Source organism: Pongo abelii, chromosome 4, assembly GCF_028885655.2.
Source record: "Pongo abelii isolate AG06213 chromosome 4, NHGRI_mPonAbe1-v2.0_pri, whole genome shotgun sequence".
In the NCBI taxonomy this organism is placed as follows: domain Eukaryota; kingdom Metazoa; phylum Chordata; class Mammalia; order Primates; family Hominidae; genus Pongo; species Pongo abelii.
Window position 1 is genome coordinate 9,306,491 of NC_071989.2, and position 17,994 is coordinate 9,324,484.

At 38.8% G+C, this 17,994-nt stretch overlaps 1 protein-coding gene across 9 annotated transcripts in view; it reads right to left on the reverse strand.

Annotated features, from left to right (window-relative positions):
* The window catches only part of SEMA5A (semaphorin 5A), a 516,352-nt gene that overhangs the window by 189,713 nt on the left and 308,645 nt on the right, over window positions 1-17,994 (reverse strand). For all 9 annotated transcript variants that reach the window (XM_063724051.1, XM_063724052.1, XM_063724054.1 and 6 more), the window contains 3 exons: window positions 14,466-14,528; window positions 3,811-3,909; window positions 1,630-1,843 (listed from right to left, as the gene is read on the reverse strand). In XM_063724051.1, the coding sequence (XP_063580121.1) occupies window positions 1,630-1,843; window positions 3,811-3,909; window positions 14,466-14,528 (376 nt within the window). The remainder of the gene's footprint in view (window positions 1-1,629; window positions 1,844-3,810; window positions 3,910-14,465; window positions 14,529-17,994) is intronic.

Sequence of the window (17,994 nt, forward strand, 5' to 3'; positions counted from 1 at the left end):
GGAAAGAACAACTTGAAGCTGCACAGATGAAAGTTTCAGGGCCAAAAGGGGACCATCCACATAGAATCAATTGATTCAGTTGAAGCCAGTTCAACAGAAATGATGTTAATGGGAGAAATCTAGTTAGCACTTCAGTTTGGGAAAACAATTCATGTTTCCCTTTGGAAGCAATAGAGTCATTTAGTTTACTTGAGAAAGTTAATGATGAGGACATCCTTTTTTTTTCTACAGGACAGTCTTTTAAAGGCAAACTCTGATGGTTAGGTTGACTGTATTATTTGGCAAAATATTTGCATTGAATACATGTACACGTATCCATGGTTTTGCATATATGATGAGTCTAAAGCAGTGGTTCTCAACTAGAGTTAATTCCCCCCTCCCAGGGGGTACTGAAAAATTGCTGAAAACATTTTTTGTTGTTACAACTGGGCAGAGGAGGATGCTACTGGCATACAATGACTATAGGTTGAAAATGCTGCTAGCCATCCTACTATGCCAAGGACAAGACCCCCCGCCCTGTCCCACGACTAAGACAATTTGGCCCAAAACATCACTACTGCTGAGGTTAAGAAACTCTGGTCTACATAATCAGCTGGTATGTGGCAAAAGTCTACTAACTCTCAAGATTTCACCTTTGTACAAACTATCAAATAAATGCTTGGGGCAACGGATTACACATGGTACATATACATTGCCTTTGTAGATGAATGTGTATGTGTGACCACACTCACACATGAATGCACAGATATACAGAGGGCTGCATTTCAGCTGACACACATCAGGACTTTGTACACAGCGAACCTCAATTTGGATGGTTCTCACCATCTTCTGATTGCTTAGTAAGCAAGTGTCCAAGTTCTGGCCCAGAACTGAAAGAAGCCTTCTAAAGGTTTCTGGTTTCTTTAAAAAGAAATATACAGATGAAAAGGGGACAGGGATGTGGCTCTTCTTTGAGTGGATATTGCCACATGTGGATGCAATACCTGAATTTGCAGCAACGATTTTGCAACCACAAGCAGAGGTGGCCTGAGGGCCCATCTGCCAGACTGTGGATGGCAGAGACTGCAGTGAATACTCGCCTCCTTATTAACTCCCGAGTCACTGAATGAATAAACCCTGATGATGCCTACTACTAACTTCTAAGTAGGTGAGTTGATACATTGTTTACATTTTTAATTCTCAAACTTTTTGTAATTACCTATAGACAAACACATTCTTTTATACAGTTGCTGAAAATTACATGCCATGTTAGTAATTTCCACTTCTAGACACATAAAAAGGAAGTTAAGAAGTAATGCACAGGAGTCTACACATATCTATGACAAGCTGTCAAATTTTCTAGACATTAAACAACAATATAGAAAAAAACCAGCTAGTTTCTATAAGTGTTCATATCAACATTAGCCATATTATCATGGTCTAGAGTGTTGGGAATATCACTTCTCTTCCAAATACTAAATAGCCATATGATGTCCTTTTTATCGTTAGTCCTGAACAAGCTACACTTTGATTTCTTTAGAAGATGAAGAATTCATTTCTATTTAGAGTGTTGTAGTTTGCTTTTGAGTACCAAATCACCAGGAATCAAAGACAAATGAGGTGGGAAAGAGGGAGTGACTGAAGGCTTACCATTGAGCCATTTGGAGTTGTACTGCGCCGTGCGGAGAGGAGGTAAAATGCCCAGGCTTCGGTAAATGGCAGGATCACGTCCTGGAAAATCCATGGCCGTAGCAGCATAGAGCTCCCCGCCAGCTGTGAGGAGTGCTGTGGAATTGTGCTGGGGACTGTAGGGACAGCGGGCCATGCCACTGATCTGATCGTGGATCTCAGTCAGGTTGCTCAACTGTGGGGGAGGATGAGAGGGAAAGCAGTTATCTCTGCACAAGCCCCTTTAGTGATGCTTATGGATCACACCCACCATAATCCCAGTGATGCTTGTGCAACAGCCTCTTGGGGGCCCATGGGGCGAGATGACCAACTTTTACATTCCAACTGATGAAAACAGCCTGCTCTGCTCATGGTAAGAGAGTTCATCAATCAGTCTCTTTCTCATCACTTTAGAGTTACTGAACCTCATACCACTGAATACTCACAAAATAAGAAATAAGATCATTGTATATATGCCTTTGATTCATAATGCACAAGTATTGCATACTTTTCCCCTTGAATTTAAAAACCAGTGTCAATATTTACAGAAATAGGATCAGAATAAAGAATTATGTATAATTGTCTGGGTGCAGTGGCTCACGCCTATAATCCCAGCACTTTGGGAGGCCGAGGTGGGCAGATCACGAGGTCAGGAGATCGAGACCATCCTGGCTAACACAGTGAAACCCCATCTTTACTTAAAAAAACAGAAAATACAAAAAATTAGCCAGGCATGGTGGCATGCATCTGTAGTCCCAGCTACTCGGGAGGCTGAGGCAGGAGAATCACTTGAACCCAGGAGGCAGAGGTTGCAGTGAGCCAAGATCGTGCCACTGCACTCCAGCCTGGGAGACAGAACGAGACTCTGTCAAAAAAAAAAAAAGAATTATGTATAATATAAGTGAACCAAAATATAATGAATAGCCCCGAAAAATGTGCTCACAAGTAAGGATGTGTGGATATTCAACACTATGTGGCCCACATTTCCAACACTTTTTCTTTTTTTTTTTTTTTCAGTTTTCGGAGAGATATCTAAGCATCTTGGAGTCATTTCGTATGAATCCAGCTTCCCAAATGCTGGATTCCCAACCAATCATTGAATGAGAAAACCTCATGGGTACTGGCAGAATCTTTGCTCAATTCGGTTCTTGGTTCTCGCCTGAGAGGTATTGGAGCAGAAGGGTCAGGGCCGGTAGGCGCAGGCACGCTGCTTGCTCTGCTATGAGATGTGTACCCGGGTAAGTTCCCTCAGCTCTTTATGTCTCAGATTCTTCTTTCATAAAAGGGGGCCCCAAAGAGTAGCGATCTTGTGGGGCAGATGTTGAGGACTTGAACCATGGCACTGGTGAAAGCGCCCAGGGCAGGGTGTGGCACCTAGAGAGTTCCCTGAGCTTCACACCCCTTATCATCCATCTCCTCCCTTTATTTCCAATAACTGAATGCTAACCTGAAATCATGAACAGTAAAAGCAGATGGCCAATTAAGGTCTTGAGGAAAGTTGTGCAACCAGAGAATGAACATATTTCTTCATGATATTCCCAGAGGAAGGTTGCATTTATACCCTGAATTAGGAAGATTCCACGTGTGTTCTACTGACCCTGCCATGCTACTGCTATGGTGTGTGCAGCTGAAAATTACTCTGTCAATGATTGCCAGGTTAAAGACAAGAAAGAGGGTCAGTTATAACTGGACTTTGCCTAGGGTGCAATTTCTTAGTTTGCTTATTTTTTTTTACATACTTCTTATCCAATTTGTAGGCTAATTTTTTCTTCCCTTGGATTGTGATTTTAGACCATTTGAATAATTTTAATAAATATAAATAACAGTAACAGTATCTCTACCATAAAGCAAAATAAGACAAAAAATAATATGTTTAGGATTAAGATTTAAAGTCACTGGTGAGAAAAATGCTGGTTGAAATAATTTAGAAACATATTTAAGTTTAATTATACAAGTTATAATTATTTCCAGTTATTTACCTAATTGATGGTCCTGATTAGAAATACATCAATAAATCAAATATTTATTCAATTTGACAAAAACTGCTTTTGAATTGAACAGCAACACCTTGGTGTATAGAAATTCATTTAAAACTAATATTTTAACACAATGTTTTGCCTCTTCTGATATTAAATTCTTTTGAGACACAAAAGGAAGCCATACCGAGCGGTTGGTGCAGACAGGTGTGAATGCATTGGTCCCACAGGTGAATAACCGGTCGCCACCCACCAGAAGCACCCGGATATAGTTCTGACATTCCTCCTGAGGGAAAATAAATAAATTAATTTAAAAATATATATATATATATGTATAATGAAAAACATGCTAACAAAGTCTGAGCACAAGAAGAATGGTGAGAATGAATACATTTTATCTAATAAATATGTAAGCCATTAATAAAATGTAAACCATTAAAAAAACAAACCTTTCAGATATTGACCAAAAAATAACAACAGAGCTATTAAACAATTTGATTTTTATCAAATAAATTTACTTGCTGTATCTGCACCTTGTTTGATAAAGAATATGAACATAAATACATGTTCAATTAAATTCTCAAAGCATGCATCTAATTTTGACAGAAATGATTTCATTTTGAATTGTATCTGATAGTAGCACAAATGCTAAATGGCCTTGGACGGGTATTAGGAAACTAAATAAAAGGAACCTATTAGATGCCACTCGTGAAACAGTGCCTTGGAAAACTTCCTCAGGACTTTGAGAAAATGCTGCAAGTGCTTTTTGATCAGGTCACATGAGAAACTCTGTACACAAACCAGAACAAATTTTACTTTATGGGATCAAACTGCATATTTTAAAAACATAGCAAGTATCTATATGCATTTTTAATTCATTGATTGAAAAGTGAAAATATGCTTAATGAGGAAAAGATGTTCGAAACATTTGGGACAAAACCCTAGGCTGAGGGATACTCCAAGAATGGAGTACTTTCTGTGGTTGCAAAGTGTTCTTAGAAAACCCTAGGTATGGTCACAGTAGTGATGGACATGTGAGCTGGAGAGCTCCTCACTTATTCAGCAAGCATTCACTGAGTAGCTCCTCTTTGGTAGCCACTGGGTTAGAAGTCTCAATCCAGGCCCCTGGCAGACAAATACGGGTTCATGACAATTACCACAGATCTGTCCATGCGCTGTAATGAGGAAACACAGAGGAATAGCATATTACATAGCTCCAAAGGAATAGGGAAGGGAAGAGGTGTAGAGAGGCTTCCTGAAGGAGTTGACAACTAAGTGTTAAATAAAGTGTAAGATTTAGTGAGGCTTCCTGGAGGGGGTGCTTGTAGGACACCTGTCGGACTTTACTGAGCAAAGGAGGGAAAAGACACTCCACGCAAGAGGAGCAGACTGTGTGAAGGTGTCGTGGCTAGAGAAAGCATGGCGCTCTCATTGTGTACAGAGGAGCTCACATAGAAGCCGAGAAGCCTGAAACAGGCCAAGTGTGCCCAGGTAGTGAGTTCACATGTTACTCTGAATGTGAAAGGAGCCATTACATGTTCTGACTGCGTGAAGTATTGATGAGCTCTCATGTTTTATCACTGAAGAAGCACTCAGAAACCAATGTGCAGGATAAGCTGAAGACAGAAGCCTGGAGTCAGGAAGCCAAGGAGGAAGTCACTTCCATAACTCAGGCTCTTGTCATCTCATGCCTAGACCAAGGTGGTGGGTGTGAAAGGACAAAGCCAGAATAGTGAGTCAATTGCACACCATGGCGAATGAATGACGCACGAGGTATGAAAGATGCTGCATGATAACATGATGATTTGAATCACATCATGCTGGAAATCAGGGGGATCTGGATGTAATGGTATAGCTCATCTTCTCTTCAACCAAATGGACCCCCACTCTAGATGAAAGTGTTAATTTCCCATAACCCAGTCTACTGCATAGCAGCGAGACAGCGGGAATGCATAGTGCTAATTTCTGTATTTTCTTTACTAGAGACAGGGTTCTGTCATGCTGCCCAGGCTGGTCTCAAACTCCTGGGCTCAAACGATCCTCCCGCCTTGGCCTCTCAAAGTGCTGGGATTACAGGTGTGAGCACCACTCCTGGCTCAGATTGGCTTTCTAAATGTAAAGGGAAATACCAAGGGTGGATTATCCTCCTAACATTATTCCTAACAGTAATAGTAACCACTTATCATTGGAAGCTGAACTGAGGAAGACAGAAAACAACCACAAAGATCTAAGTAGACTTCAGAAGAATTACCAAATGCTCGTAAACAGTAGTAAGAAGATCTCAGTGAATCTGGTAACTGAGAAAGGTACACCAGAGGTGGGAGGCTTGTCTTGTTTTTTTCTCTTTTGTTTTTATTCCTGGGGAAAGGTCAAGAGAGTTCTAAAGGGAAAGAACAAAACAAAAGACTTCAAAGAACCACACAGTTCCTCCTTCCCAGGCTGAAGAGAACACAGGAGGGCCAGGGAAGAAACCAGAGGGGTACGGGAGCCTGTAAAGACAGGCAGAGTGAGGATGAAAGAAGGAAGCCTATGCCTGTCAGAGGAGACCCACAAAGACATCTTCCAGAACACAGGGCAGAGCAAGCTGATGGACTTAATGGATGACATGTTAATGACACCATCATAAGGACTGGGATGGAAAATTACAAACAGTAGAGAAGGGTGGGGATTTTGTTTGTTTTTTGCTGCTGCTTTTAGAACTCTTTTAAAAGCAAGGCAAGATGTAAAAGAACTTTTTCTTTTATTTAAAAAAAAAAAGCAAGAGCTTGCCCCAAGGTAAACCACAAACAACATGGGCAAGGGTAATTTGTTCCAGGAGAATCATCTGGACTGAAAAGATGTGATTTCAAAGCAGAGTTCTACAGCCCTGGTGAAGAGAAAGCAAGGGCCTCCAGTCAATCATGGAAAGGAGAATAACCAAGATATTAAATATGGTGTTTACGTTAATTTCCCAAAGGAAGAACAAAGTGCAAATAAGACTGCAGGTTGCTTTCTTTTGTTTTTGTTTTTTGAGACAAGGGCTCACTCTGTTGCCCAGGTTGGAGTGCAGTGGCACAATCACGGTTCACTGCAGCCTCAACTGCTTGGGCTCGAGTGATCTTCTCACCTCAGTCTCCCAAGTAGCTCAGATTACACGTGTATGCCACCACCCTTGGCTATTTTTTTTTTCTTTTTTTTTTTTGTAGAGACAAGGACTCATTATGTTGCCTAGGCTGGTCTCGAATTCCTGGGTTCAAGGGATCCTTCTGCCTTGTCCTCCCAAAGTGCTGGGATTGCAGGCATGAGCCACAGTGCCTGGCAACTGTAGGTTAACATTCCTGAAGACCACTCACAAGGTTGATGAAGAACCAGCATGTTGGTCGGGATGTGTGATAACCATGGTAACCATGGTGCAGCAGTGTGCCAGGGAGGGGCAGTGCAAACCCAGCTGGTAGTGTAAGAATATCAGAGAAAAAGTAAATGAGGAAAGGGACAGAATTATTTCAATTAGGGCAGAGAATGAAAGAACACGTTCTGATCATTAAGACCACGTGAGAATACATGAAGACACTGGCTCTATTATTGGTGATGAGCCACATCCCCATGTGTCACTGGTGTGCTTCACGGAACTGAGTGAGAGTGTAGAAAAAAAGGAGGAAGATGTCAGGGATCCAGATGATCAGGCAAGGAGGTCTGTGCAGAATTTTTATAAAATGATGGAAGGTGGCCCCAGCCCTACGGAACCCAGAGGAGCCTGTGGCAATCAGGAGCTAATGAAGGAAGGTAATAGTGTAGTTGGCCCCAGCCTTAACTAGAGGTCTGAGTTATCACCAATAACGGTAGGTGTGCTCATTCACTGAGTCCTACAGGGCAATGAACGAGTGGAGGTGGGTGGTATTCGAGTTTCTTCTTAACTGTCAAGAGCAGAACTCAGTCACCCAACTGGCTAAGGGTATCTCACATATTTCCCATTCTTACTCCCTTAAAGGCATCCTCATATTTAATTCACAGATTGTGAATTCCAGATGTGAATTCCAAACAAATTCATTTAAAATAATAAATGTTTTGAAAAGAGAGCTTGGGACAAGTTCAACTGAAACAGAATGTGAAAACACAGGAAAAAAAAAGAAAGTAGAAGTATTTCGCTTTTGAGCAGAAAATAAATTTGGGAATTGGACAGTCAATACTGTGAATAAAAGGAAATGAGTGGCTGGGCACGGTGGTTCCATGCCTGTAATCCCAGCACTTTGGGAGGCCAAAGCGGGCAGATCACCTGAGGTCAGGAGTTTGAGACCAGCCTGGCCAACATGAAACCCCATCCCTACTAAAAATACAAAAATTAGCCAGGCGTGGTAATGCATGCCTGTAATCCCAGCTACTACTCAAGAGACTGAAGTGGGAGAATTGCTTGAACTCAGGAGGCAGAGCTTGCAGTGATCCAAGATCGCACCACTGCACTCCAGCCTGAGTGACAGAGCGAGACTCCATCTCAAAAAAAAAAAAAAAAAAAAAAAAAGGAAATGAGTAACAGTTCCAGGCTGTGTAATAATTAGTCTCCTCTTGATGATGTTTTGAAAACTCAAATTCTCTTGCAGATCTACTGGCAACGCACTTTGCCAATCTCTGTTACAAACGTGGCCTTTCCATGGGTTACCTGACCTTGCTTGAAGTACTGCTTGGAGTCACCTATTTTAAAGTAGAGTCATAATGTAGAAGTCCCTTTAGGAGATTCTTTTAAAGGTTTCTCTTATAAATCAGCATACTTAAATGTCTATGATTTTCCTTTTCTCATCTAAGAATTTTTTCTTCTAGCCCATTTCTGTAACTTGAAAATGGGTGAAGAGGATTTAATGAATTCTGATTTTCCAAGAAGTCACAGTGCACATCTCCAAGGCCTCTAGCAGCTTGCTGCCACGTGGCTTCTAGGGTTGATAATGAGAGTCATCTATCTACATTTTGATCACAGCACTTGAACATTAAAACGACCAATGTGGGCCTGTGATCCACAGACGTATCAACCCGTCCTTGACTTCAAGGCAATTGATAGCCGAGGAGCATGGTTGCTGACTCATAGAAAGGGCTTTTAGATGGAGACTGGCCAATACCAACTTGGTCTCAAGGACATAAGACCCCAGCCCCAGCAGAGAAAACACGTTTTAGGGCTGTTTTCTTAATGAATTAATTGGTTTTGTCATATAGCATTTCATGATTTTTTTTTTTAAACAGGTATGTTCTGTGGATCTCTCAGGTGTCTCTTCAGCAACACCCAGCCCATCGCCCAACCCACTAATTTTAGGGAGGAAAGATAAGGGTTAGAAGGCTGACAGCCTTTATGTTAATCATAGTGCTCCCAGTGAAAGCAATGTGTCCTCTTCATAATGTGTTATCTTTGTCAGCATCAAAGTGCTGAAGAAGAGAAGTTTATAGGAATTGCATGAGCCTTTCAAAGTTGAACCCACATCAACCTAAATCATGATTACCTGGTGACTCTTGCAAAACCATACCTAACCCAATCAGATGTATGTGTGTATGTGTGTGTGTATAAAGGGTATATCTATATAATTGTATACATGTATTACTTGTGAATATATGCACATGCATATCACAGATGCAATATGTAGAGATAAACACACATATATACATATATTACATGCTATGTAATGTACAGTGTATTGATATATAAAATATACTATACTGTATATATGTACATACTCTATTTTCAACTGAGCTGACTTCATGGGAAACCTGTTTGGGTACCTCAATTAAAAAAATAAAATTAGGTGTGCATAATCTAATTTTAACCTAATGTTAGTATTTAACCTAAAGTATCCTCAATTTTTAAAGCAATTACATAAAATAAAAGCAGGGCTACAATGTGTCCCATGGATTGATTAACTCACAGCTTTCAAAATATTGACACTTAGGTACAAAATGTCAAGATCCAGCCCTACACCAGCAGGCACTTAGGTAGTATGGTGTCATGAGTTTCTTCTCCTGTTCACTAGGAGTTTACCTCTTTACCAGCATAATTTGACAACTTGGTAAATAGGACCACAGGGTATGACAGGGAGAACAATATACGTAGCTCTGGATTCTAATCAAAACTCTCCCACTAACTAGCAAAATAATTCTAGGAACTTGGTGTCAGAAATCCTGAAATGAGATCATGAACAAAAACTTTTGAAAATCACAAAGTGTAATAGAAGCATACAGCAGCTCTTTCATTCCCATAATAATCAGCTGTGTTTCCTTTGTAAAGTTCCTAAATGTCAGAGTGGGAGGAACATCAGTTCAGACATTATAGCCCAACACACACAAGGAACTCTTGTTAGGTCGTGAGAGAATTGACTATTTATGTTTAAAATAATATTTGTGTAAAAGATACTTAAGTAGTTATAGAATTCAATTTCTATAATGCTATGTCTAGAAGAACTAAATACAACAGGTTTTATTATAAGTTTTTGAATCCATAAAAACAGATTCCCCACCCCCACTTTTTTTCCCCATGGAATATTTAAGCCATTGCAGGCAAAGGCACTCCCTCTTTCCCAAGTGAGCAGAACATTTTCTAAATAAAATAGAACTCAAACTTTACAAGGGCTTGGCAGCTTCAGTACCTACCTTCCTTTCAAACTTGGCCCAAATAAAAAATCTGGATAACTTCTCTTGACCCTAATTCCCTAAATTGTACTTTTAATGGATCATATGTGAAATCATATCTGTGTCTGGACACAGACATCCCAGGGAAACAAGGGGGAAATCTGTCATCTCTACTCTCCTCCGCTCTGCAGCAAGCTGAGGAATGCTCCTATCAGAGCAGCAAGTGGGCATAGGCAGTGTCCTCCCTGCAAGACCCAGCCACCTCCTTCCATGCATGCATTCCAGCTCGGCTCTGCAGCTAAATGTATTATGCACAGAAGCACAGACCACTTTTCTCAGAGTAGGAAAAAAAAGAAAAACAACTCCAGTTTAAATTGCTGGCATTTTTCTCATTTTTGAGTTGTCACATTTTGCATTATTCTTTTTATTTCGGGGAGAAGGGAAACTTTGTAATTCTATTCTCATAAGAACTTCAGCACAAGCAAAACTACAAAACAGCTGAATTCGCCTTCTAAGCTCGTGACCACTAAGAAAAGTCTTAATTCCATTCACCCAAAGAGATATTACCTATCAGTCAAATTGACTGTGAGAATGTTCTCTGAATTGGCTCCTAGGAACCGTCAAAATGGGGAAATGTGGGTTGTCTGAATTCTGAGTTCAGGGGGCAGTCCTTTGGAGGCTGCATTTGGTCCAGTTGCCCCTGTTCATAGGGGCTGCCTTGTTTCTTTCCCCTCTCTGTCCCAGGAGCTGGGCTTGGTCAGCCAGCTTGGTCACATCACGGTCATTGCTCAGTTACTATGTTAAGAAAGCAAGAGAGATGCCAAATAAGAAAGAGGAACTTATAAAGGTGGATGAAGAGCCCTCTCCTCTCACCACCCGTGAATCAGCCCAGTGCTGTCTAGACCGACACGTCTGTAAAGCTACTGCATCACTTTTGTACACAGGAACTTCCAATGCACACAGTTCTGCTACATAAACCAAGCTGTACTTCAGAGCAACAGAAGTTATTTAAACTCTCTGTAAGTTATCAATATACTTAGTGCAACCTAAAAGAATGTGTGATTTATCTTTCTCAGAGTACATGGTGCTTGACACTCATCTTCATCTGTCTTACTATATTAGTGTTAAAAAATCCATTCACAAACACAGTTTGAGTCAATTAACAATTACTAAGATTTCCCATTATTTTTAATCCATTAAAACCCAGAGCACGTGAAACACAAAGGTTTGATTTTATTTGAAAATATTTGTTTCCCTCATTTCCTTTCTGTGTATCAAGAAAATTCAATTAAGTGTAGTAACGATTGGTCTCCTCTGTGAATCGAGGGTATATTACCCATCGGTCACAAAAGATGGCCTTTTCCTAATAGTTCTCTGGGTTCAATTTACTTAAGTTTTAAGCACCAAACAACCAATGAACATGGCTTAAGGCAAAACGTGGGCTAGTTCTTCTTCAGCAGAAGCAATTTTTCAACCCAAGTAGAAATAATCTATTAGCAAAAGGCAACCACATAGATTCTTTGTAAATTATGGACTTCCAGACTATGAGGAGGAAAAACCCCTCGCTACATGATGGAATTTGATGCTTTGCTTTAGTAGGACAAGGAGTACAAGGAGACTGAAGCTCATAGAGGGGAAGGGAGTTCACTGTTAATTTTTAAATGTCTTTGTAAAAAATATATACATGTAATCAAGATGAAATATGAGAGGACTCTAGTGAGCATAAAAATCAAAATAAACAATGCAAAAGTGACAAATAAATTTACCATTTTGGAAATTAAAGCAGGGATTCCCAACCAAGTCAATGTCTGGCAATGTGTTTCCTGCCATGTACGGAATAGCTGCCATGTCAAAGAACAATCTGGCCCCAAATATCAATAATCATAAAGATGAGAAACCCTAAATTAAAGTTCACTGCCCTGGTATGGGCTTCTCATGTTCATTCACTCATTCAGTGGAACATCTTTAAACACTCACTGTGGGCTTGGTGTGTTAAGATCGGAAGAGGAAACAGCACTGGGACCTGGGAGAGGGAAGGAGGGTGGGGCCCCTCAGGTCTGGGCTATCAGCTAAACATTTTCAGAACAGACACTGTGACAAGTGTGCATCAACAATGTCTGCTGCTAGGTTGCTCAAATCTGAATAGTGCTTATTGATGTGCCCATAAGACCCAGAAAGAAAGAAAAAGAGGAGATGAAAGAGTCAAAGTACCAGAAGGAAGATAAAGACAAGAAGAAAGAGTTGAGGAAAAGCAAGAGGGAGAGCTAGGCCACTGTATTAGTCTGTTCTCACACAGCTAATACCTGAGACTGGGTAAATTTAAAGGAAAGAGGTTTAATGGACTCATAGTTCCACATGACTGGGGAGTCCTCACAATCACAGCAGAAAATGAAGGGGAAGAAAGACATGTCTTACATGGCAGCAGGCAAGAGAGCCTGTGCAGGAGAACTCCCCTTTAAAAACCATCAGATCTTGAGAGACTTATTCAGTATCATGAGAACAGCACAGGGAAGCCCCACCCCTACAATTCAATTACCTTCCCCCAGGTCCCTTCTAGGACACGTGGGAATTATGGAAGCTACAATTCAAGATGGAGTTTGGTGGGGACACAGCCAAACCATATCAGGCATCACACAGAGCACCCCCTGGGAGGCATTGATATCCCCAGGCAACGCCCACTGCAGGCCTTGAGAGCATGGAAGGGTGGTGCTTGCATCAGTGAATCTTACTAGTTGAAATAAAGAAAGCCATCTTTCCACCCCTCACTTCATGTAAGTCTGATTCTCCAGGTCCCATCTTATTCCTTGGCACAGGTGGTCTTATTTAAAGGACTGTGCTCTGATCAGTGAAGTGGGGCTGAGGGCCAAGACACACAACCCCCACACTGAGACTCAAACACCACAGGGAGGAAAAAGGAAACTATTTAGAAATCACCTCTTCAAAAGTTCTATACATCATTTCTACAAACTCAACAAGAAGGTTATAGGGGTCCCTGATGTGTGGGCTTTATATTATTTATTTATTTTGGGGAGCATCTGAAGACATCAGATTCGAATTCTTTGACAGTCAGAGTACCTTTAAATCTCCTTACATCTCTGATGATTTATCTCAGAGGCTTTTTCTGAGGTTAAATATCTTCCAGAAAATACTCTTCATCAATTCCTGCTTTATTTGCCCCTTGTCTCCAAGTGATTCCCTGGCTAAGACTTCATTCTCCTCCTTCTCTTCTTCCTACTCCTTTATTCAGGGTTGGGAAACCCCATAACTAGGCTGGCTGACACTTGCCTCAGTGTCTGACTCCCACAGCTATTCGGTTAAAAGGCAGGGAAGCAGACAATGAAATTGGGTAAAATAAGGTACATAATACTCTTTTATAAATACAGAAAGGGGAGGGTCTTTTGCCAGTGCTCTCCGCTTTTGCTATATTTTTTTCCCCAAGCTTTTGGTCCTGGGACCAACTTTGCATAGCAAGCCCTCTTTTCTACTCTGTGTATAACTGCTGTCTTCTGTAACCCAAAGCATAATTCACCATTGGAAAAGTCTGTGCTCCAATATAATGTAAGAAGATCACTAACAGAATAAGACACAGTGAGCCTGTGTACAAGCTGCAGAAGAATTTCCTCAAGTTGATCATGAATAATTTTCTCAAAGACATATAGTCTTCCTGGAAAGGCAAAGAATCATGCATCTTTTTGAGCCAGACAAACATTTGAAAGAAGCCTGCAACATGTACAATTGCTCAAGAAACACATTTCCAACCTTAGCTATAAACTGCGCATTCTATAGGAACATGGGATGTAGATTTTAGTATGAAAAGAGAGTTTATTATAAAGAATATGTTAAGATAAATTATAAAGAATCTATCATAAATAATATTTTATGTAATAATTTTATTTGTCATATCATTACTTTCTAGATTTAGCTGTAAAGTATGAAAGAAGGAATTTAAAATATTTTAAAAATTCAGGCCCATATTTTTTCCAGTGATGTCAATCAATTAATTTCTTATCTTAGTCTAATGACAGAAAGGGCAAATTAGCTCTAATCTTATGTTCTGAATCCTTTTTGGAAATGATTGATTGCTGGGGTTAATTTTAATTTAGTATTAAAAATTTGAGAATATACTGTATACATATTTTGAATCTTGCTTTTTTCACTTTACATAGCATCATAATCAGGAATACTCTTCATATCAACGTGCTTTATATAGTGTAGAGTCCTTCAAAACAGGGTGATGGCTGCTCATAATTGCATTCTTCTTACCTTTGATTTGCCTTTGCTGTAACAGGCCTTTTTGGTAGCTTCATCACACTCCCATTCCACAGCCTGTAGGAAATACCAAAACAATAGCAGTCATGGTTTTGACTAAATAAAAGGGAAAATATAAACAAGGCAACAAGGCACTGGTAACCAGATTAGGAAATATGGCTGCACCCTGGCACTAACATTTTCATACTCATAGAATTTATACCAAATACATGAAATTTAGTCATGGGCTTAGATTTGGCTCTAATATTGAGGCATAAGGAACTTCCCCCTTACTATTTCCTTTTAGGTAGTAATGATGTGATGCTTAGATCTAGTCACTGTTAGAAAGGAACAATGAGTTGGTGACTACAGCACTGATGGTAGAAATGATCACTTCAGTGAAACTATGGAATAGACCCAGATGAGGCTTAAAGGAGAGGCCTTGAGACAAGATAATTTAAATATTCATTTTAACATTTTTATTTTATTCAAATAATATGTCATTTATCGATATTCATAGATAATGAAGAATGATTTTGCATATTCTTACTACCAAGATACACCTGTAAATGATAATCAATCAATAGATAGCTCATGCAAAGAACATAGCTAGGATTTTTCCCCAATAGCAGTCATTTTCGTACTATTATTAGCTCTGACTAAATGTTTAGAGCCACAGCTTTTAAATATTTTTTCTCAGAATTTCCAAATCTCACTTACGCTGATTAATTTGCTATGTGTGCTTTCACGTCTGATGCTGACTCACAAATGAAATGTGTGATTAGTGAAGAAAACAGACAGGGCTTGCTTTACAGAAAGGATGCCTGCAAACATCCATGGCCTAGCTCTCGTGAATAGTTTTTTGCGCAAATTGAGGCATCTGGGCTTTTTTTTTCTCTTTTCTATCATTGTATACAGTGTGAACTTTTATAGGGTAAAAATATTTTCTTCATTCTCCACACCTGTTATCACAATTATTATTTTCTATTTTACTATTAAAATTGGATTTCTGAAGGAACAGGGATGTGCGGTAATTCAATCATTAACAGAAAGACATTTTGAGATAGAGACTTTTTTCTGTTAATTTGGACTAATGTCAAATAATAAACTAAACCAAAAGCAACCTAGTGTCAAATCATGTGAAGGAAAATAATGGCTTCACCCTTGTTTTTTAGTAAGAAATGTTTTCTTTCTAATTATCCAAACTTCGGAGAATAACAAAGTCAGGCTAACACCATTCTCTAATATCTTCTGCCTTCCAAAGAATGTTACATAACAGAGATTAAATCATAAAACACTGCATCTTGTATAATTTATGCTACTTGGCAAATATGAGTCCATAAGAAAAGTATTCTAGAGAGAACCACTTCAGTGTCTTTGAAACCAAAACAATGCTATAACTGTTTTCCCTTGTGCAGACTTGAAGATTTTTGTCAGTGTCAACATCTGATAAGAGAATTTGTTAATTCCTTCTGTGTTGTTTCCCTGTTCATAATGTTTGATGGTAACAATACAGTCACAGCTAATCAGCATCTGATGCAACACATGACTTGAATTCCATACCAGGATGACAAATATTTTCATGAAAAGCAATGACACCTCCAGAGAAAACAGCCTGTCATACAGTTGCATAACTATATCCCCATGAAGTACAGATAAAATAAATGAAAATAAATGCGTTGTTGTTCATCTGATTTGACCTTTAGTATATTCCTTTCTTAGATGTCTTTACAAAATATCACTCAGTTTTTTTGTATTTAAGTAGATATCCACGTCTTGGCCTTTACTTAAACTTAAAAGAGTATTGAGGATTGATTAAAACAGTATTGAGGATTGAAAGAATATGATATATTCTTTCAGCAGAGTAAACCTCATTATAACTTTGATTGTATATTGCCAGAGGTTTTAGTATTACCTATCACCAAGAAGAACTGGTATTATACAATTACTAGGAAAACTATACAGTGAAATACTTTAGATAAAGAGTCATTCACAGTGGCTTTCATTGGTCTAGTGATTTTGTTAAAAGTTAAATAATAATGTTCTCTTCTATAAACATGAAAGCTATAAAGAGAAGGATTAGTCCCAGGGCTAAGGGAGAAGAATATATTTACCAAATGCCATCAGAATTGTTCAGATCCTGCCGCTGAAATGGCAAACAAACAGCTTCACAAGTCTACCTAATGCCCAAATAGCCTTTGCATTTTCAAGATAAATATTGGCCAAAGATTGAAAGGGAAAATAAGAGAAGAAAGAATGTGAGAGTTTGAAAAATATTTCATTATTTTTATCCAGCATACCAAAAAATAGCAACTGCTCTTACAAGTTTATTAGACCAATAATAAATATGACAAATCTTACAGATTTTCTGAAGATAGTGATTAGAAAGAAAAAAAATTAATTTCCTAAGGCATTTTATTACAGCCTCACTAGCTTGCCTATAATATTCAAATCCAGAATTAATTAAAGACCATGATTGTACAGCCTTTCTGTTCACTTTCTACCTGAATAGAGAACAGGATAAAGGGAAATTTTATATTAAGATTGGAACTTTACTTATTCCAGAAGACAGCAGGAATATATATATATATAATTGGATAGCACAGAATTTGAAAAGGAATAGAATGGAGAAAAGTGGCTTTTCCAGATTATACTAGAATGGGATGTTCCAGATTCATCCCATAGTGTCCTCCTATTCACTAGGTCAGCTAGACTTTGCCCATTTCATCACTCGACAGACATGAAATTAAAAAAAAAAAAAATCCATCAGAGACAAATAAGAGTATCATGGACCTCTTCTCTATGGGATCTTATTTCTCACAGTGACCCATTTTTCTGTTTGAAATTAGGCTGTTTGTTTAACCTGGTCACAACTTCCTTATTCTTCTAGATCCATTCTAATGAACTAAATACCTTTTAATCAAGCCTTCTCTTTCATTTCTCAGTGAAAATTTTTATTCTTTCATGTATTGTGATTATAGAACAAATCTCACTACTGATTTGAGAAGCCACGTGTCCACTTGTATTCAAAAGACGTTTTTCCACCAACCCAAACCTATCTTTACAATAGTCAAAACAAGTGCTAAAGCATTCTACATTTCAGATCTCAACCCAACATTCATAGTCTCATTTCCTGAGTCTCCCTTTTAAAAATATTTAATTTTTGTCATCTTTTGTCTTTTTCTATTTCAGGATAGCCCAGTAGAGAAAAGAAATATTTCTACTCTACGCTATTCAATACTTTATCTGCATTATATATTTCAGCAGCAGACATATAGCAGTAATATTGTGGTTACTTGAATATTCAAAGATTAGATACAGTAGGCAGTGAGTTTGAAACATCTACATTTTAAAAGACACAACAATTCCTGTTTGTAGTAAATTTTTTTCTGTAAATACATACAAATAATACCTGTACTACTGAACAACTCACAGAAGTTTTGCTTTATGCAAATACATTAATTATCTCCTTTATTTAACAAATATTCATCAAGTACCTACCAAATGGAAGACACTCTTCTATGTGATTGACAGAAGGAAAAAC